Source organism: Pyxicephalus adspersus, chromosome 6 (assembly GCF_032062135.1).
Source record: "Pyxicephalus adspersus chromosome 6, UCB_Pads_2.0, whole genome shotgun sequence".
NCBI classification, from domain to species: domain Eukaryota; kingdom Metazoa; phylum Chordata; class Amphibia; order Anura; family Pyxicephalidae; genus Pyxicephalus; species Pyxicephalus adspersus.
The window spans coordinates 53,125,740-53,151,445 of record NC_092863.1 but is presented as its reverse complement, the minus strand read 5'-3'; the positions used below and the strand labels follow the sequence as shown (position 1 = coordinate 53,151,445).

Sequence of the window (25,706 nt, the reverse complement as noted above, 5' to 3'; positions counted from 1 at the left end):
CAGAAGAATATAACACCATGCTCAGTAGTGTGTAATATAGAGAAAGGGGGGCAGAAGAATATAACACCATGCTCAGTAGTGTGTAATATAGAGAATAAGGGTCTATAGATTATAACACCATGCTCAGTATTGTGTAATATAGAGAATAGGGGTCAGAAGAATATAACGCTATGCTCAGTAGTGTGTAATAAAGAGAATAGGGGTCTATAGATTATAACACCATGCTCTGTAGTGTGTAATGTAGAGTGTAGGGGTCTAAAGATTATAACACCATGCTCAGTAGTGTGTTATATAGAGAATAGGGGTCAGAAGAATATAACACTATGCTCAGTAGTGTGTAATATAGAGTGTGGGGGTCTATAGAATATAACACCATGCTCAGTAGTGTTTAATATAGAGTGTAGGGGTCTATTGAACTTAACACCATGCTCAGTAGTGTATAATATAGAGTGTACTGGTCCAAAGAATATACCACAATGCTCAGTAGTGTGTACTGCAGAGTGCAGGGGTCAGTAGTATGTAATGCAGAGTGTACAAGTCAGTAGAATATAACACCATGGTCAGTAGTATGTACCGCAGAGTGTAGGGGCCAGAAAAATATAACACAGAGCTCAGTAGTATGTAATGCACAGTGTAGGGGGTCTATAGAATATAACCCCATGGTCAGTAGTGTGTATTGTAGAGTGTAGGGGTCAGAAGAATGCAACACAGAGCTCAGTAGTATGTAATGTAAAGTGTAGGGGTCAGTAGAATATAACACTATAATCAGTAGTGTGTATTGTAGAGAGCTCAGTAGTATGTAATGCAGTAAATACATCTCCATTCACAAGCAAAAACCTGCCCCCTTTTCAAAAAAATATCCTCCAGCCTCCTGAAATGTCCTGACAGTCCTTAGGAGAAGCAACGCTTGGCAGAGTGAGGTAAGGCCCCTGGGGTCTACCATTAGTTGCGCCCTGTGACCTGTCAGAGCTAACTAAGGAAAAAAACAGGATTTGTCTCAGCTTTGCAATGACTATAACTGCTGTATCTGAGGTCTGAAAAGTGGAAGGCTAAGATGGAGGCTGTGCAATTGTTGAAGGGGCAAACACAGACAGAACTGGCTGTTCATCAAAGGAATTCACCCAGAAGTCCTCACCTCAGCTGGTTATCACAACACAAGTGGTACTAAGATAAATGGATAAAGGACCCGGATGCTGCTTCAGATTGGGGAGGGTCATGTGACAAGCAAAAATTAGTTTTAGAACAGCTTTTAAAATACTGAATAGGTAGAATGGTGAGCTGAAGCTGGTCTGTGCAAGAGTATTGAAAGACAGAACCCTGTAGTTGTTTTAATTTCTCTAAAAGTCCCATGTCACAAAAAGTTTTCTTTCTAGTTGGAAACCCCTGCTATAATTCCTGAATAGGGCTCTGTCCACTTGCTGGGCTTTATTCAGACATACTTTTACAAAGCAAGATCACAAAATGTCTAGCAGTAGTTACATTTTTAATAGAATAGAATTTCAGTGTGCAGTTCATTACTGTGAAGACTTTTTATAAGTGCCCATATACTTCAGTAACAGCAAGGAGCAAAGATATATTGAAGAGTCTTGAACTGCACCATCTATATCGATAAACCACTTAGGAACCCATGACATACGGTTATTGAAGAATGAAAACATGATGGGGTTGTCTATGGCCTTCTCAATTTCTATCAAACGTTTTCAGGGTACATAAAAGTGATCTGGATAGATGTTACAGTACAGCTCTGTGTTCTCGTTGAACTTGCACATTGTAACATACATGAAAGAAACACAAAAGAACAGCAGTTTCATTACAAGTACACATTTGTATTATCGAAATTAGAGCATTAAGATCTCTCCAGAAAATGGTGTGCGTGTCTTTATAATATATCCCTCATGCTCCATAATGAAGTATTATTATCAATTAGACTTGCATGTCATGTGGTGTCCTGGAAAGTGCTCATTGTATGAATCATGGCCAGCTTATAAAAATAACATTATTACCCAACTTTAATAGATCTATTGTTTGAGTATAAAGGCCTTCAAGTACAAATGTCTTTATAATTGCTTAATGTCACCTTTTGTGTTGTAGTTTGCAACTAATAATTTACTTGTTGGATTGCTAACATTGTGTTTTTGTGCTGGGTGAAGCTACTTTACCTAGGGCAGTTTACTTTCTTTATGGATTATATATGAGATATTCTGCTGAATGGGAATGCATAAAATACATTGGCCCTGCATTGACTCTACCCTGTTGAAGAGTATACTCATTAGTGGCACTACGATAGATTGTAATCTCCTCTGGGCAGGGTCCTCTCCTCCTCCTGTGTCGTTGTTTGTATCTGTTGGTCATTTGCTACCCCTATTTATTGTACAGCGCTGCGTATTATGTTGGCACTATATAAATACTGTTTAATATTAATAATATTAATAATAATAATAAATTTCATCATCATCATCATCATCATCATCATCATCCAGCTAGGATTTATAATTGGATGCTCTATCTGCTGTAGTAGTACTTGTATATTTCAGGTAAGACTAACCCACCCTGCAACCATTGTTCCTAAGGGGCTCACAACCGCCTGTGGATGGGCTCCATTGACACAAGGTTAACACCTAATTAATATTTTTGGAATACAATTTAGGAAACCTGCATAGAAGGGTTAGTGGAAAATGTTTCCATGCTAGGAGCTGAATAGAGGAGTAATATTCAGGGAAATAAAATTAAACACCCTTAGAGATTGTTACTGCTAGATATGTGATTTTGGAGACCCATTACAGAGGGAAGGTGAGTATGTTCAAAGATTTGTGAGCACACACAACTTCTCATCTGTATTGTGCCCCTTATGTCAGGGTGGTATTGTGTTCTCTAGATATAGGTGCCTCGCATGGCTGTCAAGACCAGGGGGTGCAATATTTGGATTCTACTACTATTTAAATCAGTCTCTCAGTCTCAAAAAATGTTCAGGTCTCGGGGAAGCCTTGTTAGGTCAGCGAGGAATAAGCCAAAATTGGTAAATTGGTGGCCAGTGGAAAGAATGCCCCCTTATAGTGATATACAGAATATTACCTTCATAGACAACTAAATACGTCACTGAATTCATGCAGCTGGCTATACCAAGTGGTGTTGGTCGCAGATTTATACAAGGATAATCAAATAGAAGGTTGAGGAGCCACAATTTAGGGAACCCCTAGCATCCTATGGAGGAACCCAAGTTTAAAATGGCTGATTTAAACAAATCTCATTCAGAAAAAAAGTAATATGCGATTTATGCTAACCCCAAATCAGTGTACAGTAATGGCTCACACATAAGGCACTGCTGTGCACTATGATGCAGATATTACGTGTTTGGGGGTGACACACTACACCAAGGAAATCACTTCTGCGGAGGTGCTTTGGTAGCCCATCCAAAATGAGTGGGCAGCATTTATACAATGTACAATATAGTGTGTCAAATATGTATGTAAACACACCACAACGGATTGTATTCACACCTCTCCTTGTGTATATATTAGTGCATGTGCTGTTTATGTGTTGATCCATTTTGCCCTAGGACATCCTATTTACTTAATTTATTTACCAGGCCTCGAAGCGTGCATTAATGGAGATTACTTGCCAACTTATCTCTGGGTCCTGGTGCATTTTTTTTTAATATTGTGTTTGTGCTTTGGGGTGCCAATTATATTAACCTTACATTAACCTGTGTTCAGTTAATGTGCATTAAAAACAATGAAATCAGGATGGTGTTAATAAAACGATTATCATTAAGTGAATTAAGAATTCAGCAAAGACATTTAATTTTTGCTGATCACCATAGATTTATTTGCATCTTTTCTAGTTTAAATATAATTTTTAAACTCATGTCTATTAGTGAGATTTTACTTCTGCCAGAAGCCATTTAAAGACCTATAGATGGGCAGATCTATCACAAATAATAATTATGATGATGATGACACATTTTGGATTGGCATAGTTGATAGCATGCAGTTTCTCGCTGTGTATCACATAGAATACAGCAATCGCTCCGCGTACAAATGCTTGTTCCAAGGATCAGATCGCTGCAGAATACTCGACCGATATATGGCACGAATTAAAAAAGACCCAGTGTGGCAAAACGTAAAATACATGTAAGACTGAAGGTATGTTTCCAGCAAAGTCAAAATGTAATTTCAACTAAAAAAAAAAAAAAAAATCTCAGTCTCCCCGTCGGGGAATCGAACCCCGGTCTCCCGCGTGACAGGCGGGGATACTTACCACTATACTAACGAGGATTGACTTGTAAAGTGCTACACCGTTTACGTACGTATAGCTATGAGACTGATTTAGTAATTCAGAGACCGTCATGTTAGTAATGCTGCTACTGGCAGTAACATAAAAATAAGGGCTTACATCTCCATATACATTCTGTAATGCCTTGGTGCACTGGGTATTGCTTGTCACCCTAAACACAGCTAACTAACCTGGGCACTGCAGTACACGCAGAAAATACGGAAATACTGCACTCTGAGCTATTGCTGTACGTGACCTAAATATGTATGACCACAAAACCAAAACAAAATTAGAGTAAGCTGAGGAACAGTATAAAGACAGGAGAGAGGAAACGTTGTCTACGGTACTCATATTCTTAGAATCAATTTGTAAAATAATTACACCTTATTAAAGGAAAGGCCCTTGCCGAAACCCGGGATCGAACCAGGGACCTTTAGATCTTCAGTCTAACGCTCTCCCAACTGAGCTATTTCGGCTGCATGTGATCACACTGCTAGAATCTAACTACAGTCTTCTAGGTTAGATAGCTAGGTTCTTATTACTATTTGTATATTATATTTATATATATAAATAATTATATTTATATTATAAATTTATTTAGTTTTTTTTTTTTTTTAAACTTGGTGCAGTTCAGGAAAGAAGACTGAATAAATGTGCCATAAAAAAGCGTCGATCTTCCATTGCAGAGCTTGGGAAATGCTAATGATGACCTGTAAACATGGAGGTAGGTGTCTCTGGAATGGTCTTCCTCGTCCTATTTGGCTTGCTCCTACCTTCTGTTCATTTAAAAGAGCACTCAAAACCCATTTTTTCAAACTTGCCTACCCATCATCTTCTGTATTTTGAAATCATCACTACTTCCCACCACTACATACCGTGTTTCCCTGATGATAAGCCATCCCCATCAAATAAGCCACCCCCCGATTTTTGCCCAAAACAATAAAATAAAGCACCCCCCTCAAATAAGACACCCACCGATACCTGCGCCTGCTCAAATCTCCCGTTCGGGTGGTACGGTGGGTAACTGTGTGCCTCTGTGTGACTCCTCGGTGCTGGCTGCAGTGCAGAGAGTGCAGTAGATAATCTGTGCATTTCTCCGTATATTTCTCTGGGGCTGTGTTACAAGGCAAGCAAATACAATCCCCAAGAAGTCTTTAAGGCTGTGTTGTACCTGCATGTCTGCTGAAGATATAACTTAGTCAAGTAGTCGTTTACTATCAGGGGATGTAGCTCAGTGGTAGAGCGCATGCTTTGCATGTATGAGGCCCCGGGTTCAATCCCCGGCATCTCCACTTTTAATTTTGTCCCTCGATGGGAGATGTTGCAATCAAATGAATATATACAAATTGTGTATTATGTAAGAAGGATCGAACTATCGTGATCAAAAACCCCCATGTGTCCTGTGGTTCACCCCACCCCCACACCACAATGGGATCAGAACATGATATCTGTATTGTGTTGTGGGGCCTTTGAGTAAGTATATAGTAAGACTATAGTTACTATATACTATAGTAAGGCAAAATCCCCCTAGTAGAGACATAGGCAGTAATAAAAGCCTGAACTAGCCCATTATATTCAAAGCAAGCAAACATTTTGGCTTTAGACACAGTCTGATCTTAGTTTAGAGAAGATGTGCACCTTAAAAAGCTGTCTATAAACAAAACACTATGTTTATATGTTGGGTTTGTTCCTAGCCCCATTCATTGACATAACCCTAGATTACATGTCTCATAACAAAATCAAGTTCACTGCAAAACCTTGGTGAGGGTGAGGCCACAAAATATTAGCAGCAGATTAGACTACACCAGATGAGTGAAAACTCAGCAGTAAATTCCAGAGAATATTACTGCCCATTGGCAGCATTGGAAAGTTCATTCATCTGGCTTCAAAATAAAGGTAAATCAGACATGTGGATAAGGATTTCACACTAAACAAATAGGAAATCCTTTACATTATATTAAGCTATGTACACACGTCAAATTTTTCAGATATCGGGCGAGAATCTGGCGTGTGTACAGCCCAAGTCGTTCATGGTCCGTCCTGGCGGATCCACGGACGATGAACAATGAGCGATCCTAATGCAAGGGAAGGGGGAGAGCGTGCAGCAGGGTGCCGCTCCGTCGCTCCCCCCCCTCCCCTCTCCATAGAGCAGAACGGTGCTGTATGTACAGCACTCGTTCATGCATCTTGCGGTTCTTAACGTTGGAAAGGATCGTGAAAGATCCTTTCCAACGACAAGAATTGCACGTGTGTATGCGGCTTTATTCTTTGGGTATATTTATAAATATTTCCTTCTTAATTGGGCTAAAAGTTCCATGACAGCCAATCGAATTCTTCCTTTTCAGGTTTCAATGCCAATAAAAACAATGGCTCATTCTGCCACCTAGTGGTCCATTGTCAAAAGGGCACAGCAGTCACTAAAGGAAATATTATATATTTGAACAAATTTAGGGGTGATTTTAGGTTGAATTGGTAGGAGAATCATTTATAAACACAACCCCTTATGTCACACACACTATTACTGGAAAGACCCAACATAGACATACAAAAGTATGAACACATTATTTTAGTTAAATACATAACATTTTAATTCAGTATATACATATGCTACAGTATGTACTCCATAACAACGGGGCTTTCTTGGCAGATTATAATACAGGAAATTCACAAATTTCACAATATCAAAAAAAAAAGGACAAAGAAAATGTTACATTTTCACAATGTATGAAATTAATTTTAAAAACACGTTGGTGAACACTGTATTATACAGTCCAGGCAATGTAAATGCAACAATTGGATCCTGACATTGAAGTCTTTAAAGGCACATGTTGGCAAAGGTCTTTCAACATTTTATGGACAGATGGAGGCCAAAGCTCGATCAGAGGAAATTAGTGGTGGCCAGACTTCTGATATCTGTTCATGTGCAGCTTCAGGAACCCACTGACAATAAGCATTTAGCAGATCTGTGGGTAAGAAAGCAGATGTTTTAGTGAACCTTAGTTTTCTAAAAATAGGGTATGTAGAAAACACACATAAACTGAAATGTACTACAATACAGCACAGGTGGTGACTGCAATTACTCAGGTATGTTTACTTACATTTTGGGTCATTTTTCCATGCTGCAAGTAGTAATGAGAGGTTATCTGCATTCTGAGAAACCAAGGCCTTCAGTAACACTTCTGTTCTAGGCTGTAGTCTATAGAGAAATAAAACAATATGTTTTTTAAGCATAGTCTGTATAACAAGAAGTAGCACATGTTGTACTGCATCATGCATATTTATACTATTAGCTCACTTTTTTATATTTTCAATATAATTCCTTAAAATAACAAATATAAATGCATCTTGATACGTGTATCTACTGCAAGATCCTAATGCATACCTAAAGTCAAGCCATAGATGTTTAAAAAGAATTTAGCTGGCCCTTCGCACTACAGTCATGGAGTAAGCTAATCCTCCTCACTGCAGTCACAAGGTTTAAATAAAAACTATTAATGCATAGATATTTGGCCCTTCACACCTAAGTCACATAATCCCAAACAGTGTTATCAGCCATGTCTGAATCCTATATTCCTGTACCATAGAAATTACCGTATTTTTCTGACCATAAGACGCACTTTTTCCCCCCCAAAAGTGGGGGAAAAAAGTCCCTGCGTCTTATGGTCCAAATACAGCCTACACATAGGCTGTTAAAAAAAAGTTTCTTACCGTGCTCCTGCTACCGTGTGTCTCCTTGATGCTGGCTGTGCAGCACGTGCCTGTTCCTGCTTGCAGTGCAGAATGAAACTGAAAGTAACAGCCGGCATTCTGCACCAGGAAGCAAGCTGCTGATCCCTGCCTAACAGAGATCCCTGCCCTAACGGAGATCCCTACACTTAATTACCGGTAAGTGAACAGAAGGGGACAATCAATGGCATAGAGTGATCAGAAGGGGACAGTCATTGCATAGAGTGATCAGATAGGGACAATCATTGCATATAGTGATCAGAAGGGGACAGTCAATGGCATAGAGTGATCAGAAGGGGACAATCATTGCATAGAGTGATCAGATAGGGACAATCATTGCATATAGTGATCAGAAGGGGACAATCAATGGCAGTAATTTTGTTTTTTGCTGACTTTATTTGTTAATAATGGTTCTAAATGCTGCTGTTTACTTTACAGGGTTGATTACATGTGTTTATGACTGTGATGTTGGTTTTTAATGCACATAAAATATTTTAGGACACTATTTGTTTCAGAATCTTTTTTTTCTTCATTTCCCTTCTCTAAAAACTGGTGCGTCTCATGGTCCGGTGCGTCTTATGGTCCGAAAAATACGGTATGTTACGAAGACAAAGAGATGCGCTGTGTGGTCAGCTAAAAAAAGCAGCGCACTGGATCCTCACACTCAAGAGGAAGTGGTTAATGCTACACAACCTCATTGCCAGTAAGCCCTAAGAAGAGTGTTCTTATAACTTATTGTGCAGAATATTGTGGCAATATATACTATGGCATATGTGGTTATTTTTGAATGATTGCTACTTACTTGGCCCATGATTTAAGCATGGTTGAAGGGCTTGACAACAGAATATTGGCGTAGGAGCTTAATTTTTCCACCACCTGAAAACAAAAAAATTTCATAAAATGTTTAAAGAACACATCTTTAAAGAAAATCTGTCAAATCTAAAACCAACTAAAATACAAATGAATCCATATACTTTACATATACATGTACTCATGCTGACCAGAATTACTAAACCTGTGCCTAACCCGTTCTACTTTAAGGTCAGTTTTCTGGTGCAGTAAAGGCTGCATGAGGCATTCAAAACCAAATAGGTGTAGTGTTCACTTGAATGCCTAGCAGGTAAATATCCCATTACTAATATGATCTTGTAGCATTGTAGGAGCATTCCCTGATGTGCATGTAGATTTGACTATTGGTAGTTTTCTAATATTTATTTTCTGTAGCGTGATTACAGTAGTTGATGGAAAACATCAAACATAAAAACAAGTGTGCTGTCACACACAGAACTATTTTTTCTCATTCATTCCCCATCCTTATATTGACCCAACCTGGCTTGTAAACAGACCCTGAAATAGAGGTATGCCCAGAATGTCCACCCACCCTGTTCATTTTGGATCCATCCCTATGCCTGGGGAAGAGGTGAGATGATCCAAAGTAAACAGGGACTTGGTGGAGACTCTGTTCCCATGTACACCTCTGCAGGGAACGCAGAAGCAGAATATTAATGAACCATCTCCCTGCCAATTGTTTCAAATCAGTCTTCTTGTACAACTACCTATGGTAAAGTTGATAAATACCTTTCCTTCCAACAAGAACTTGGCAAAATATCTGTAACGTTCTAGACCCTCTGGATAATCAACAATCACAGCAGGCAGCTGCCATCCAACTCGATCTAAGAGACACAGCAATACAAAATGAGATTAAAAGGTAAAATCTGCAAAGGTGATCTGTTGCTACTTCATAAAAAAATTAGGGCAATTTTCATCAATATTTAGGCAATGAACATTGATTGGGAATGCTAATTCTTTGCTCAATCAATATGCAACAGGGGGTGCTACCTAACAACCACTACCCAATGAGTACTCGCCACAGTTGACACTAATAACATGGCTCTGCCATTTGTCAGTGTACAGGTCAAGGAATGCTCCCATTTGCATAGTGGTTGTTAGAGAGCTATCCCTGCCGTACGTCGACTGGTGCACAGCAGTAACCAGAAGAATGATCAATAGCAGGGAAATACTGTTTATACTGCTAGAGCACCCATTGATCAGTGTATGCCCACCTTAAAAGTCAATGGTAATTGGGCAATGAAAACCTAAATCAAATTTTTAGGATATTTATATTAGACCTACACACTGCATGTCACCTGTTAAATATTACACTTAAAAGGTTTAGTTTTATTGCATAGTTGATATTACATATGCAGGGCTTATAATTCCAGAGCAGAGCAGAGCCGCCTAAAATAAAATCTCTGACCAGTCACTGAAAACAAGAAGGAAGCGAGTGAACTGTTGTTGCTCTGACTTTCGTAAATGTAAATGTCAGCAGCACTGGATCAAATACAACACCTAAAATTACAAATTTATTAAAGTGATAGCATGTTAGCAAGTAAAGTCAAACTTATTAAATATACATACAGAAAGTACTCGTTCTGTGACATTTTACTCTTCCAGTTTCAGCACAGTAAAATGGTGGAGGGTCTTCCAAGGGGTCCGCAAAGTGACAGTATTGTGGAAGCAGGACAGGAATCCACTCACACTCTATGGATGAAACTCCTGCAGTATTTGCAGAGTGCATTAGAAGAGTCTCAAAATCATACAATTCCAGAAAATAAATACAAACTGGGTAATACAGCTACAGATTTCTATTAAAATAAATGTTGAGCCTAGGAGCAGTACATTGATGAATGAACACATTCTAGAAGATAATACTATTATGACAAAACATCTGAAGTATGTAAAATTCAGATTTCAATTTTCAGTTCAGGCTTTGTAGCTCTTTACATATGTACAAACTTCCCTGCAAAGTAAGCCCGACTATTAATTGGGCTCAGAGCACTGCACAAATCATATAGCTAGGAGACGATGCTGTAAAATAAGCATCCTGTTTACAGGGCTCTTTTATTACATATTATATCCCATTACATATTCTCAATGAAGACACTAATAATACAGGTGAAATTTAAAGTAATTCTGCACATAAATGTTAAATGGAAATGAAAAATGCTTACATTGTCTCCAAAGACAGAAATGCATTCTTACTTAATATGAATAATAGTGATGGCTGGAAACCCCTTTTGAACACCGATGATGATCAGCAAAATTACCAATTATTTGAATTTGGGAAATACATCAGTTAACAGTCATCAACTTTCGTAACAAAATAGCTTTAGATTATTGCTTGTGTAAAGAAACAACACATCTAGTGTATTATGAATGCACTTCTATTAGATGACTGCTGGCCTTTATTCTTTATTTTTTTATTAATTCTTTATTTTTACATTTAAAAGGACAAAAACAATAAATGTTTAGACCATACCACACCTTTCATATACATCTTTGTTGTTTCAAAAATTTCTTGGTAAACTACAAAATCGGGAAGCTGCTTGAACAAAGAGGAGTTTGGATGAATGAACACTGGATCTTCAAGAAGTGGTGTCTGCAATAAATAAAATAGATTGTAATAACTAAATTACATTTGTTTGTTATTTAAGATTTCAGATGAAATATTTCAAATAAACTGCCACTGAATGATTGTTTTCAGTGACAGAAATCTGTATGTTGGATGTCTATACAGGGTTTTAGTTGCTTAATTTTGAAGCCAAGTCTAGCACAAAATACTATTTGTAATCCAATGAAATGTTTTAATAAAATAGTAAATGTTTGGCTATTTGAAAACGCATCTTTATTGTGAATATGTTTAAAGTGTATTTTTAAATAAAATTGTTATTAAGATTTTAATAATGTGTGAAAATACTAAATGAAGTGGAGGTCCCTGAAAAATCCCCATATCCATAAATACATTGGTTGTATGAGAATAAAATAGATTTCTCCACTGACACGGATAAAATACAAGTATGAATAATATGATTTGACAACCTTATAAGCATTCCTCCACTTCTCATCGAGAAGTTCCTCTGGACGAATTCGCCTGGCAATGTGATCCCCTAAACCAGACATCACAATCTGCCTCAGATAGTTCACTTGGCTTTCCGTAGGTGGTGGCATCTTGGAATCGAGGTATATGCGGACATCAGGGCACAGTGAATTGACTAAGAAGGAAGCAGATGTTATTATACCCTTTATACACATGGATTGCTTATTTCTTTTCAGAGAATTTGTATGCATCTTACCAGCTGAGGTAAGTTGTCCTCTTAAACGTCTTATCTCCATCATGGCTTTATACCTCAGACCATTTCGTTCACAAAATTTGGGAGTCAGACCTGAATATTCACAAGCACCTACTGCACCTGTGAAAACCAGAGAATACGAAATGATGAACAATTATTTGGACCTAAAAAAACCAAACAACTCTGCCATTAAAACAGTGCTTTGTAATAAACAAAAAAAAATATTTTTTAGTAGTTATTTGCTCAATGCTCAACATATTGCTACTAAAAGCTTTTGTAAAAGTCATAATCTATAGCATGTACTGTAAATAATCATCTTTATGGGGAAAAACACATCCATGTAATTGCAGTATTGACTATCAAATAAAAAATTCTCAGCTGATAAAAAGTAAAACAATGTTACGAAGTAAAAAAAAAGTCTTCCTTTGTTCCTCTTTGTCTATAGCAATTAAAAAAAAAGGATGTGATTTGCTGAGAATAGACCCAAGTTTTGGGGGATAATGCAACTCCTGTGCACAGGCGTTACAGTATCAGTGACCCCTAAAGAGTCCTGATGGGGGACCTGAAAACAGCAAATTGAGGTCTGGAGTCACAATGCAAGTCAATCAGTGAACCCCAACATTCATAGCAAACCTCTAAAAACATTGTTGTTGAGCTAGGTTAAGCCCTCATCAATCAAGAATAACAATTTACGCAAAGTTCCTGTCCATGGATCCCTTGCCAAACTGTCTTCAAACAAGGCTTGCTTGGTGGATTTGTTGGAAGAACTTTGTGCTATCAAAGCCGAATTGGTGACCATTTTGTAGAAAGACAATCATCCCATCTGCCACATTGGGCAAAGGCTTTTAAATCAAGACTGCCTCATGAGCATGCATAAAACACCTACCTTCCTCCTCCCCTCCCTCACATACCTCTTCTTAACTCCCACCCACCGCCATCATTTTAACCATTAAAATCTCCTTCCCAAATGGCCTCCCTTCCTGTATTATGTTATGGCTTAGCTTGTTTGGGCCCATCCTTTGTTCCTCCCATGTAAGTTGCACTTTCACATACATTGTCTGGCTTTAATGTTGTTGTTGTTCTCCTAGCTGCCCTTGGTTTACTGGGCAGTGGCTTATTTGTACAGTTAGGACAAGCATTTTGTTTTCATTCAATATATTGTTACGCTGACTGTTTATTATCTTTATGTTTGTAAAGCCCTTATAAATCCCCCATTTTTTTAGCTTTTGTTGAAAACTCTAACAATGCATAACAGGTTAACACAGAATACATATGCTAAAAACTGTGTGTGTGGAAGTGAGAAATGGCCAAAACCAAAATATTGCTCTGAGGCTGGAGTAGATTAAAGAAAAAAAGTCAAAGAAACTCAAGAGGTTACAGACATTTGGAAACAGCATCGTTGTCTGTAATACATACCCAACATAACCATCAGGTCACCAAGCTTTTGAGCTGGGCCCTGTCCTGCCCAAACTCTCTGCATCTGTAACACTCGAGCCTTCTTGGCTTTTAGTATCTCTTTCTCTTCATCACTGATCGCTGGTCTAACGCACAAAAAAAACCCACAATTATGACATTACCAGTAAATGCATATAGATTGAAACAAGCAGGGATGGTGTTTTCCTTATAATGTATGAACAACATCTGAGGGGCCTAATTACTATTCTGGTTACCATACGGAGACTGAGGTGATTACTCCCAGTGGGGTAATTTGCAGACCCCCGACCCATGAAAGGATTTTTTAAATGGCTTTTTTATAAACCTTTAGAGGTTTGAACAGATTATTGTTTTTGCAATATTTTGTAGATGAATACCAACATATAATTGTGTACTTCCTAAGACTGGCATAATGAATGTAAACATTCAATACTGAACACTTGAAATGAAAGGAATAAAAAAAGAAACAGGTTTCTCTGTATAATTTGAACTAAATATGAAAGCTATAATAACTTGCTATATGTGCAGGCTTAGCGTCCCACACAGGAATTGTAGTTGCACTTCTGCAAAGGAAACCTAGCTAAAATTAGGTGGAAATAATGTGGACAGAGCATTTGCTAAAATATATATAAAGGCAGGCTGCAATGCCAAATGGTACAGCTATAACAGAAGAACTGAGTATAAGTATGCTGCAACATACTTGTTACCAAAATATTACTGACACTTTTCCAAAGCAGCACAATAATATCAATGCGCTTTTCACCCACCTGCCAAGTTCTTCATACAGTTCTCTCACAGTCATAGCTGCTACTATAGTGATAATGTAAGGCAGACAATCGTGTTGCTTCCCCAGAGCAAGCATTTTAGCATAGCGTGGAGCTACTGGAAATGATGCCATGGTCTTCCCAAGAGGAGTGATTGGACTGCTGAGTTTAGCTCTCTGTAGATAATTTAATCTGTAATAATAAGACATAAAATGTAAAATTCCCTGATGGCAATCTAGAGACAGTATAAAATTAATGTAAAAGCCTGCAAATAGATAAATAGTTTGCTTTCACTTTGACTGCTCAAAAGGATTATAAACTGAAGTCAGCAATATAGACAGGACATCTAAAGCACAATTCAAGTGTATTGTCCAGAACCTCTACCTTTATAATTTTATGGATACCCTAGGCAAATGCCTAGTTCCTAGGCAAATGCTAGATGCTATTAACACAACAGATACAAAACTACAGCATAATATATATTTACCTGGCATATTTACAAACATTTTTTTATCTTGTCTGCCACATCCTCAATATTTCAGCGGAAATCAAAGCATGACAAAAACATGTTTGGCATGGTTTGATTCACATGACAGATATTTTGATATCTGGACATATATTAAAGAAATGCAATCATGTGATGCCGATAAGTTTCTTCACTTTTATTTGTTTACTGAAACAGATGAATTGCTTTACAAATAAAACAATACCTCCATTATTTTTACCAATAACGCAATTGAGCTATCATTACTGTAGTTCGGTAATTTCCAAAAGCAGAGCTGTAAACATACCTGCCAGTCTTTGGAGGATCCTGCAATGCTCCCAAAGAGATCAGCAATTCCTCAGCTGCAATCAAGGCATCAGCAGAGGGAGAAGTTGGAAATGGAAAATTGACTACCTAAAAAAATGCATTCAGATATGAGTTATACATTTCATTAAAAAAAAAACCATAACATTTATATGACCAGATATCCACTTTGTTGTTTCCTATCTCACCTTTTCAATATTTAAATCTTTCATCTGAAGAACTAGATCTTCAACAGGACGCCTAGTTATCTCAGGTTGAGAAAACTTTTCAAAATCACTAAAGACAGCTGATGAATATAACCTGTATACAGGACACAAATAATTTTATAAACCTGGGGATAACAAGGACATAGACATTCAAAGAAAGGTGCAGACAACATGAATGATAACAGAAAACTAAACAAGAGTATGTAAAAGCTGGATTCTTGCACTCATTGTGCAATCCTTTCCTAAACAACTAATCAGTGGGGCACAGAAAAAATATAGTGTACAAAAATGCCTTTAGAACTCAAGACTTTAGTTTGGCCAGGCTGAATCACACAACAACCTGGAACACCACACTAACATCAGCCAAAGATTGTTTTAGTAAATGAAACTTGGTAAGAAAAGATGAGCAAGTGAGTAAATGCATATACGTGCTAATAAAAGGCACAGGATAGTGCCATAGTAAAGATGAAATTTGACATTTAAAAAACAGCATTGCTCCACTGATTCCACTTATGGTAACCCTAAGTGTACAGAAAACTTTGCAGAAACCCTTGGGAAAGAAATGATGGTGAAACAAATTCAAGCTTGTACTTGGTTGGGACAACCTCCCCTTTCAAGGCTTTAGGAGATATGTGAGTGAGGTCTGTATCTGGAATAGTCTCCTGGCATGCAATGGGGAGAAGTCACAATGTTGTTTAACCAGCCAAAAGGTTAATTTGTGGAAGAAGAGTTATATGGGGGAAACTATTTTGCTTCTTTCAATTCATAGTGCACACAGAAATGCTGACAAGTGAAACCACAGACTGGAAAAAAATGTTCCCCCTGCTCTCTCTTTGACTGTCAGCAGGGATTCAAGGCAGGAAGAAGCACAACTTCTCTCACTAATTTTACTGCAAATGGTAAGAGGTGGCAGAAGGTAGGAGGGGTTCCATGCCAGGAAACAAAATGCATTTCCAGTAGTGCATCTCGGAGCTTGGATGACAAAAAATACTATACTCTGACCATGAGCAGGAAACAATCCGTATGGAAACCTCTTCAAAAGTTAAGTTGTGCAAACTGTGCTTCCATTGTGTTTGGCAAAAGAATGCATCAGTTATTGTAATCTCAAATGTAGACAAGATTTACACATGTCAAATCATTGGTTGGGAAGATCCTTTTTCTTACTTATAATTGGATGATAGAAAAAGAAAAGCAGCACAAACCTGTAGCAGTGACCAGGTTCTGTACGTCCTGCTCTTCCAGCTCTCTGATCAGCTGAGGCTTGAGATGTCCATTCCACCCGGAAAGAGGATACACCAGTCACTTTGTCGTAAAATCTCTTCTTCACTTTACCACAGTCAACCACATACTTTATCCCAGGGATTGTAAGAGATGTTTCTGCCACATTGGTGGCCACAACACATAACCTTGTACCACTAGGTGGTGGATGGAATACCTGTGGGAGTTATGACAATCAGTTACAAAGTTTTCAGTTAATAAGACCATGTCATTAGAAAAAGTCATAAGATAGAGTCATTACAGCATTAGACATTTTCTTTTTTACTTCAGACTAAATTTTGTTCTAAAACAAACGGAGGCTAAACCTGTGACCATGGCAGGCACACTAATGTGTCACTTGTTTTGGGTCACAGTTTAGAATGGATGACTGTACAGACAGGCTGCTATGCTCTCTACTGAGTGGCATGTTCTGTTCTATAGACACAGGTGTCAGGTGTTCCACTGCAATAGTATACCAATACTAACTGCTAGTCATCCATCATGGCGGATCACTAACAATACCTGTTCCAATACTAGTTTTGTGCCAGAGTAAATAAGAAACAATATTTTTGGCTGTGAAAATCTAGACCTAATACATTCCCTAAACTGTTAGAAACTAAAAAACAACTTTTAAGTCTTGTGATCTATGAGAAGTAATAACAGCAGTGTAAAGGGGTGAAAGGGCCTGGTTTAAAGTTGTCTTAAGCTGTTCAAAATATGCAATAATTAAAGGTCTATTGTGGTACATTTACAGAAAGTGTGCAAAAAATTAAGCTTGACTTTTGTTTGTGTGAGACTTTGTGCCCTGTGCTTGCTGAGAATAGAAAATGTATGTAAAATATACCTTGGCCTGTCTCTCAGGAGCCAACAGTGAATATAAAGGTAGCACATAGAGGGGGTCAGAAGAGTCAGATTTTTCATCTAGAAAAATAAAAACATTGCACATATTAGAGGCAAATTCACATTCATGTAATAAAGTGTAGACTTGTTGAATACAGTCTGCAAGTCTTTAGTGCTGTGTGCAGATCTTTTTAATGTATGCCAGATGGTAATAATGACATTTATTAGGTTAGAAGTCAACACATACAAACCATAGAATATGGGTTAGACACAAAATATCACACACATTACTTTGTCATACTGCCAACAATCACATGCAACAGTGAAATACACAGTTTGATACCGCTGACCTTTGTTCACAATGATAGTGGTTTAGTTGTCCTGAAAAGACATTTGACTGTTTATAAAAGTCAGTGACCTGAAACTGGTGTGCAGCAGATATTGTTCTGGGTCACGGAATTAGAAAGTAATGTTTGTATGTGGTATGTGTGTATTTAACTATGCAACCAGACCTTCTTCAGATCCACCATCTCCTAAATCCAGATCAGAATCTGATCCCTGCCCTTCTTCATCATCGTCATTTCCTCCAGCTTCCCGGTCTTCATCTCCTTCATCCACTGGTAAAGCTGAATAGTTGTCCAAGTTAATTTTAGGTAAAGTCTAAACAAAGATAAAAACACATCTTCTTTATTTTCTATACATTTTATATTCACCACCAATTGGATCACCAATACACTAATTTTGATTTGAAAAGCAATACAGTTGCAACTATGACACTTACTAAGTTTTTTCTGGGTTTTGATTTCCTACGATCTGTTGCAATTTCCGATTCATCATCTTCTATGGCTTTAAAAATAAATAAATAATTAAATACAAAAATAATTGAAATATGTATATATACATTGTTTTCCTTAGAACAGTATATGCTAAAAGAAGATAAAGCTAAATCTTATAAAGCAGTGGTCGCCAACCTTTTTTATCCCGCGGACTACTAAAATTACCGGCACCTGACCGCGCATGCACAGGGAGCCGAGTGTCACTCAAAGGGGAGAAGCCTCCCCCAGAGTGACATCATGATGGCATAACCCGTCCACTTCCCATAGCAGATCTGAGCCTGCAATGGGAGAGGGGGCCGTTTTTTTTCAGGGGCACATCCCACCCACTATCTAAGCCGGGATTTGTATAGGGGACATGGTCCGTGGCTCTGGCCGGTTCGCCCCCCCCGCAGGGTCCTTCTTCTGACCCCGCTCGGGGGTGCACCAGAGCCACGGACCACCAAAATTGTATTGCGGACCACTGGTTGGCGAACACTGCTGTAAAGGACAATAATTGCAGAATAACTAGTGGTGTAGGACAGTGGCTAGCACTCTTGCCTTTGCAAGCACTAGGGTAACAGGCTCGTATATGGGTGAGGACACTATCTGGATGAAATTTGTATTTTACTACCCACAGTTGTATGTGTAGCCTCTGGGGATTCTGGTTGTGTAAAAAGAAAGTAAAAAATAATAACAGTAATATTATTAGTGTTTTGCCAATCTGACCTTTAGTCTGATTTTTTCCTCTATATGGAAACATTTTTCTCAGCCGTCTACAAAGAGAATGCACTTCTGCTTGTCCTGTGAGGAACACCAAGATGCCCCCTAAAAAATAAAAAAAGCACATTTAAAAGTTCATGTATGAAGCTGGTGCTTTGTATCATATATTATAATTATTGCCAAGAACTCCTGTATTAGTTTGCCAGATACCCTAACCATTCTGCCTCTACACATCTTATGGATATTTTTTAACATAACTAAAAGCTCTTCTACCTGCAGGAAGCATTCTATGAATCTTGCAAATCTTTCTATAGCACTCCCCAGTATAGTCATCCAATGGGGTACGCTTATTGAAGTGGACAGTGACTGGAAACTGCCTGGCTTCCACCTGAAATAGATAAAAATAAAAACAATATATTAACTGCATAACAAAGTTAAAATATTTTTGGAAGAATTTTAATCACAATAAAGCCTGGTTTATCCTTCTCAAAAAACAAATACATGTATTGGTTTGTTATTCTAAATATTGACAAAGGTATTGCCAACTCGCCATATAGCAGAGATTTAAAAACTGCTCTGGTCCAAAGGGGCTTAACACATTATAGTATTTTAGCTTTATTTTACCTTTTCTATCATTTCAAGCATCCACATTTATCATACATCTCATATTTCTTTTTAGCAAACCTCCAGTCTTTTGATACACGATTCTGTGTTAGGGCTCACTTAGAACAAATGGATACCAGAAATTTCAATAAATACAGCTTTTCATACAGAAACAGTAAAGATGAAGGTCAGAATTAATACTCCTGAAGTAAACAGTGTTATACCTGTTAGCAGAAATGTATCATTTTATGGTACACTGGAGTTTTAAACCCCACACTTACCACTACATAAAGCACAGACATATGTACTGTGTTGTGTACTTATCCATTAATCAACAAACTTAAACTTCAGATTTGTGCTGCTGACAGGAAAGTCTGGTACAGGCTGGCTGGTGACAATAAAACATCATTTGTTGCACACAAGTAACAGCCTAATTTTTGCAGTAATTATTCCTGGAAAATGTGAAGTATGCAGAAAATCCCTGCATGACTGCATAGTCCAGAGAAGTGTCTAGAAACTACTAATAGGATTCCGGGGATTAGGAGGGAAAACAAGTTAAAACATAAAAATAAAAAGCTGATTGGTGCCCAAGAGTTGTTATTGTAAATATGGAAATTTCCATTTAGCATGAGAGCAAGCACAACAATGGAGCCTAAGTGCCCAGTAAATGTTTGAATTGAGCATAGAACAGGTAAAATCTATGTAGACATCACTTGGCAAAAAAGTAAGCACAGCAAAACAACCTGCCTTCAGACTTCCTCTCTGACTGAAACCTCAAACAAAGCCATACTGATAAAGGTTAAGTCCCTGCCACAAGTTATTTCTAAAGGCAAAACTTTTTTTTCTTTAAATATAGTTTTTGTGCCCCATAATGGAGATTGTTCTTCTCTTCTTGTTCTACAGGCTCAGCAGCAAATACAAGGAAAGTGGGGTGTTGCAATGGAAAGTAGTCTTTATATACTTGTAGGGAGCGGGACAAGTTAAGGCAAAGGAGGTACAATATCAACACATACGCACACTGGACAGAGTAGATAAATAAATCAACACAGAAATATCTTACGCACTTTAATTACTGGAGGGGATACCGGGAAAAGCCTCTTATTTTCTGTAAAATCCTCGACGCGCAGGGTAGCAGACATAATAACCAATTTTAAAGGGCACCCTTTCTGTTATAAGATAAAATAGCAATTTGAAAATGATTACCTAATTAAACAGAATTTTTTTAGGTAACAAAGCACATTTAATACTATACACAGGAAACATTGCAAGTTCCTAAGTCAGACAGTTCACTCAATTTAACTTGCATCTAAACTCAAAAACAAAAATATAATATACTGTATTGTAGGGTACATGTCCTGTGTTTTGGATGAATTAGTTTTTTAGCCAACTCCCCCCTCTCCTTTATTCTTATCTGGTCATCCTTCCTCTAACACATTTCCTGTCGCAGAGTAATATTGTTATATTGTTCATTCACTGCACTGTGTCTGTGAAGCATTAGAAAATGCCACCGTAAGATAACACTGCAAAGTGCACAGGACAGCACAGGTTTGCTGGCAGGATTTTAACGTATTGAACCCATGAAACAAAATATTTTAACAGTATTTTTCACAGATCAAAAAGGATAATATAGGAGAAGTTTATAGTTAGGATTTACATACACTTTAAGTAAGACCTAGCCCTTCTTGCCACAGGATAACCCTCTAGGTTCCCTGGACCTGTAGCCAGTCACATTTTCTGCACCTACCTCCCACAGAATAACCCCAAGACCATAAATACAGGTGCAGCCATCCCATGGAACACAGGAAGTCCACTTTAACAGTGTTCTGCTCGAGACTTCAGCATTTATTACACGATTTGTGCTATACCATCTCTCACTCTTCTGCTCCAGTGGCTGCATGATCAGATTTAGGGCCATCTTGGTGATAAGCATACTGGCAGCTATTTGATTTAAGTAGCAGGTGCACAAAATGAATGGAAACATGAAAACAATAGAATCAAAAAAAAAAAGTAACCTTTGTCCGAAGAGGAACAATGCGTGATAAAAGGCCAATTAAAATATCTGTGTACACACTCCTCTCGTGAGCTTCATCAATTATTATCACTTTGTACTTGCTTAACAAGAAATCCTGAAACAGAATAAAAAAAGATTTAGCAATATAGATAACTATTTGTAAATCTAAAATTTATAATAAAAGTATCCAAAACTGGCCATTTCAAATTATATGGGTATTTTTTATCCATAAAATAATGAACCAAGGGACACATCTGCAATAGAAATTTTGAGAGAGGAACTGCTTAATTTGATGACATGTAGATGTTGAATTTATTATCAAACCTAAAGTTTGACAGAACATTATCTTTAAGGAGCCAAAAAGTGTAGGTAAAATCATCATTTTTTCTAAAAGGGGCATTGGGAAACCGACTCCTGCAATCGTTAGACCAGACATAGCAACATATTCAGAGTAATATATTTACCTTTTGAATTTCTTTCAGCAGGACACCGTCTGTCATAAACTTTATCTTGGTCTCGGGAGAGACATTCCCTTCATATCGGATTTGATAAGAAACCACACTTTAAAAAAAAAAGAGCAATATGCTGAAAATACACGTTAAAATACATTTGTAAAGTTTCACAAAATTTACTGTAATGTAATGTTTAATGTTATGTAATGTAGCTTAATGTTTATGTAGACAATATACCCAGAAATAAAATGCCACATATTTAAAGCATACCTAAACTCAGAAATTTCACTTTACGTAAAAGGGTAGACAACCTTTTTATGTAAAGTAAAAATGCTGTTTTTTTTTTTTTTGCAAAACCGCCTCCTAATTCTCCATTGCCTAGGCGATCGAGAATGATTGAGAGTGCAGAGCCTCCCGGGAGGATACCTATGTCACGCATCCAGAGAGGCTCTTGGGTGCTCCTTCTACGCATGCCCGAGCATCTCAGACATGCGCAGAAGAAGCCTTTTCGTAAAAAGGGGAAAAAATTGCCAATCTCACTGGGCCCGATCTTGCGCCTTTGTCGGGTGACTTAGGATGAAGAACCCAGAAAAAGAGACAAAGATGGCGGCGCCCGGAGCGCCGGTTTCAGGATAAATGCCTAGGACAACGTGGGACCTGATGCAAGACGCCCCGGATGGATCGGACTGTCCTGCAGGATTAAAGGTAAGTGTATTTTTTTTGGCAGTTTTCAGTTTAGCCAATGAAGACTTTAAAATTCATATTTTAAAGATATAAAGGTAAACTACTATAAAAACAAATTTAATTCATGTATTTGAAAGAAAAAAAAAACACAACCACCGCAAAAGCAACAAACTTCCAGATGGGAAATATATTTGTAACTAAGGAATTCAACACATAGAATAAATAAATACTAGATTGCCTCAGAATCCCCAAAATCTGTGAGACTCTACTACTCAATTACTGACTTTAGCTCATGTCAGAGCTCTCGTATCCAACTCCAAGGCCCTATGAATGGTCCATCATTGTGTTAGCCTCAATGGCCAATAATAAGGAAACACTAGGTGATAGGACATAGCATTGACTTCCTAGATAAAGGAATGTGCATATTAGATCAATGCCAGGACAAGCAGTGGAATATTTTTTTGCAGTATGTACACTGCTATTTGATCCCCAAGACATAACATACTAAGTAACAACGTTACCTTGAGCACCTCATTATTTTTTTTAACTAACCTTTGAGGCAAATTCATTTCCAATGCCACCCTCTGTGACATGGTCACTGCTGCTACACGTCGTGGTTCAGTAACACCTATTATGTCATTGTCACTATAATGCAAAAGAAGAAAACCATTAAAAAAAAAAAAAAAAAAAAGACATTCAGTCAGAAAAAATGTTATGCAGCAACAATCAATGGGTCTGCAATCACTAGCTGACTGACAACAGGAATTACAGGAACTGAGGGAAAACAACGAATATGTGTAATGAAAAAGGAAAACACTTGAGTATAACAACATTTTCTATGTGCATGTTTGTTTTCCAGGCACTTTACATAAGGTATTTGTTGTACACATTTGAGGCTTTACTTTTCAGTACATGATAATCTTACTTCTTTAGAATGTGGACTCTTTTGGTGTAATCGACCACCATTGACTGAATAGCATACACTTTTGTTTTGTATTCGTCCTCCTAAGAAATTTCTATTTAGCACCAATAGTTTGTGAAATGGGAACCTTTGAGAACCACTCAAGTAAGAAAATAAAACATCTGGCTTTCAAATGGACCCCTAGTAGAAGTCATGGTCTGGGACAACACTAGATTCCTCCCTGCCAAACAAAAGTAGCTTGTATGCAGCATCTTTAAAGCACATGTAAACATTCATTATAGGGTGGTAATTTAAAAATAAAAAAAAAATACCTTCCAAATCCAGCTTCGTATAGAAACTGTGGAACTTGAGTGGTTTTTCCACTGCCAGTCTCTCCACACAGAACTACAACAGGGTTTTCTTTTATTGCTTCCATAATAACTTGTTCTTCTGCTAGTATTGGAAGTTTTAACCTTGCCTCCTATATTGAGAAAAGAAAACCTGGATTATGCTGGGAACACTTGGAAGAATAAGCAGCTCATTTTACAACTTCATAAGCAATTTGATGTTGATAAAGAAAATATTACTGTAAAACTACCTGAATACAATTATCTAGAAAGTATAAACAAAAAAAGCAGAGCAAATGAAGGAAGTTGTCATCACTTATTAAGTATAAGAAAACAGTTATGAATACCATATCCCCCTTAAAAGAATAATTGAACAATTACATTTACCTGCTTACCTTCTGCTGTCTCCTAACTGGGTATTACTGAACAACCATAGTTCAACTACCGAACCTACTGTATACTTCATTTCTGACCTCTTGGATTGCAAGCTTGTTTGGGTATAGTCCTCTCCACCTCCTGTATTTTATTACGAACTGGATTTGAATAGAAGTTTGAAATTTGTATTCCCGGTTATTTATTGAAGATACTCTGTGACTGACTGCTTTTCCGCTGACCACAATACTTGCATATTTAAGGTCCTGCAAGTCAGACCTTTAGCTAAAACCCTAAATGCATATACAGATATTCATATCCACATACTCTTAAGTCATTATCCCACAGGAACAGAAGGGTCCCAATGGCCCCTCTAGTTATGCATTTAGAGTAATACCCAGGTATTTTAAGCTTCAAAGACAAAGCTATGTTTGGTCCATACATCACACCATGGACAACACAATTTGTTTTTTTTTCTCCTAATGGCATTAAAAAGCACAAAGCTATATGTTCTGCCCTTTAGTGGATTCATTACAAGACCCATAGATACAATAGATGCTTAATAAAGAAGGAAAGACTATGAAACATCGATGAACAGAAACATGCACAAACAAACCTGAATTTCAGGAGTCCTATCCACAGGGATGAAAATTGCTGGTTCTGATGATGGGGTTGCTGATGGTTGAACTTCACCAGGAAGAGGCTTGGTTTTTGGTTGAGAGCTTTGTGAAGGTGTTACAGCTACAGGCTGCACTGTGGAGTTGCCATCATCCACATCCTTACTCAGTTGCTCCTTTGCAGTGTCGTTATTGTCTTCCTCCTCACTGGAGCTGTCAGTGTGCTCAGCATGGTCAGATTCTTCACTAAACTCTTCTGCATCAGACTGTTGTCTGCGCTTCTTATTGGCTCCACTGATGCTGCTTATGTAACCCTGAGATGGACCATCTATATCATCTATCGACCTATATAAAAGTAATGGAAAAATATCCTACATGACACAATAGAATATGGCTGGCTGTAGGCTGCCAAACAGCTATTGCTTTAACAAAATAAACTTACTAGTGTATATTAAACGTTATCGATACTTCCTGCTCACTAAAACATATAACACAATTAAAAAATAAAGAAAGACCTAGCAATATCTTTCATGGTATACTATATTAAGTTGGGACAGAATTTTTACAAATTCATTTTTCAGATCCTAGTAGCAGGCTAGAATACACTAATCTAAAACAGGTTTCTGCTTTGGACATAGAGGTACAACCACTGACAATTATTTTGCATTTCTGTGTGGTCATTTGAGGATGAAACAGGATAAAACACATTTTAATATACAAATAAGAGAAATGGGTGGCTAAAAAGGA

At 37.7% G+C, this 25,706-nt stretch overlaps 1 protein-coding gene and 3 non-coding genes across 4 annotated transcripts in view; 1 reads left to right on the top strand and 3 right to left on the bottom strand.

Annotated features, from left to right (window-relative positions):
• Positions 1-4,202: 4,202 nt before the first annotated feature.
• Positions 4,203-4,274, bottom strand: TRNAD-GUC (transfer RNA aspartic acid (anticodon GUC)). The gene has a single exon. It is a non-coding gene; the product is annotated as a tRNA-Asp (tRNA).
• Positions 4,275-4,675: 401 nt separating this feature from the next.
• Positions 4,676-4,748, bottom strand: TRNAF-GAA (transfer RNA phenylalanine (anticodon GAA)). The gene has a single exon. It is a non-coding gene; the product is annotated as a tRNA-Phe (tRNA).
• Positions 4,749-5,492: 744 nt separating this feature from the next.
• On the top strand, positions 5,493-5,564 carry TRNAA-UGC (transfer RNA alanine (anticodon UGC)). The gene has a single exon. It is a non-coding gene; the product is annotated as a tRNA-Ala (tRNA).
• Positions 5,565-6,833: 1,269 nt separating this feature from the next.
• DHX37 (DEAH-box helicase 37) overlaps positions 6,834-25,706 on the bottom strand; it is a 22,804-nt gene continuing 3,931 nt past the window's right edge. The window contains exons 5-28 of the mRNA XM_072415760.1: positions 24,959-25,304; positions 23,956-24,104; positions 23,275-23,367; positions 22,051-22,147; positions 21,588-21,701; positions 20,640-20,741; positions 19,246-19,360; positions 18,979-19,077; positions 18,219-18,283; positions 17,950-18,097; positions 17,442-17,518; positions 16,543-16,775; positions 15,323-15,434; positions 15,118-15,224; positions 14,330-14,518; positions 13,545-13,669; positions 12,132-12,248; positions 11,878-12,050; positions 11,323-11,437; positions 10,417-10,554; positions 9,577-9,671; positions 8,801-8,874; positions 7,371-7,468; positions 6,834-7,235 (exon numbers count right to left, since the gene is read on the bottom strand). Of these exons, the coding sequence (XP_072271861.1) occupies positions 7,123-7,235; positions 7,371-7,468; positions 8,801-8,874; positions 9,577-9,671; positions 10,417-10,554; positions 11,323-11,437; positions 11,878-12,050; positions 12,132-12,248; positions 13,545-13,669; positions 14,330-14,518; positions 15,118-15,224; positions 15,323-15,434; positions 16,543-16,775; positions 17,442-17,518; positions 17,950-18,097; positions 18,219-18,283; positions 18,979-19,077; positions 19,246-19,360; positions 20,640-20,741; positions 21,588-21,701; positions 22,051-22,147; positions 23,275-23,367; positions 23,956-24,104; positions 24,959-25,304 (3,094 nt within the window). The 3' untranslated portion in view covers positions 6,834-7,122. The remainder of the gene's footprint in view (positions 7,236-7,370; positions 7,469-8,800; positions 8,875-9,576; positions 9,672-10,416; positions 10,555-11,322; positions 11,438-11,877; positions 12,051-12,131; positions 12,249-13,544; positions 13,670-14,329; positions 14,519-15,117; positions 15,225-15,322; positions 15,435-16,542; positions 16,776-17,441; positions 17,519-17,949; positions 18,098-18,218; positions 18,284-18,978; positions 19,078-19,245; positions 19,361-20,639; positions 20,742-21,587; positions 21,702-22,050; positions 22,148-23,274; positions 23,368-23,955; positions 24,105-24,958; positions 25,305-25,706) is intronic.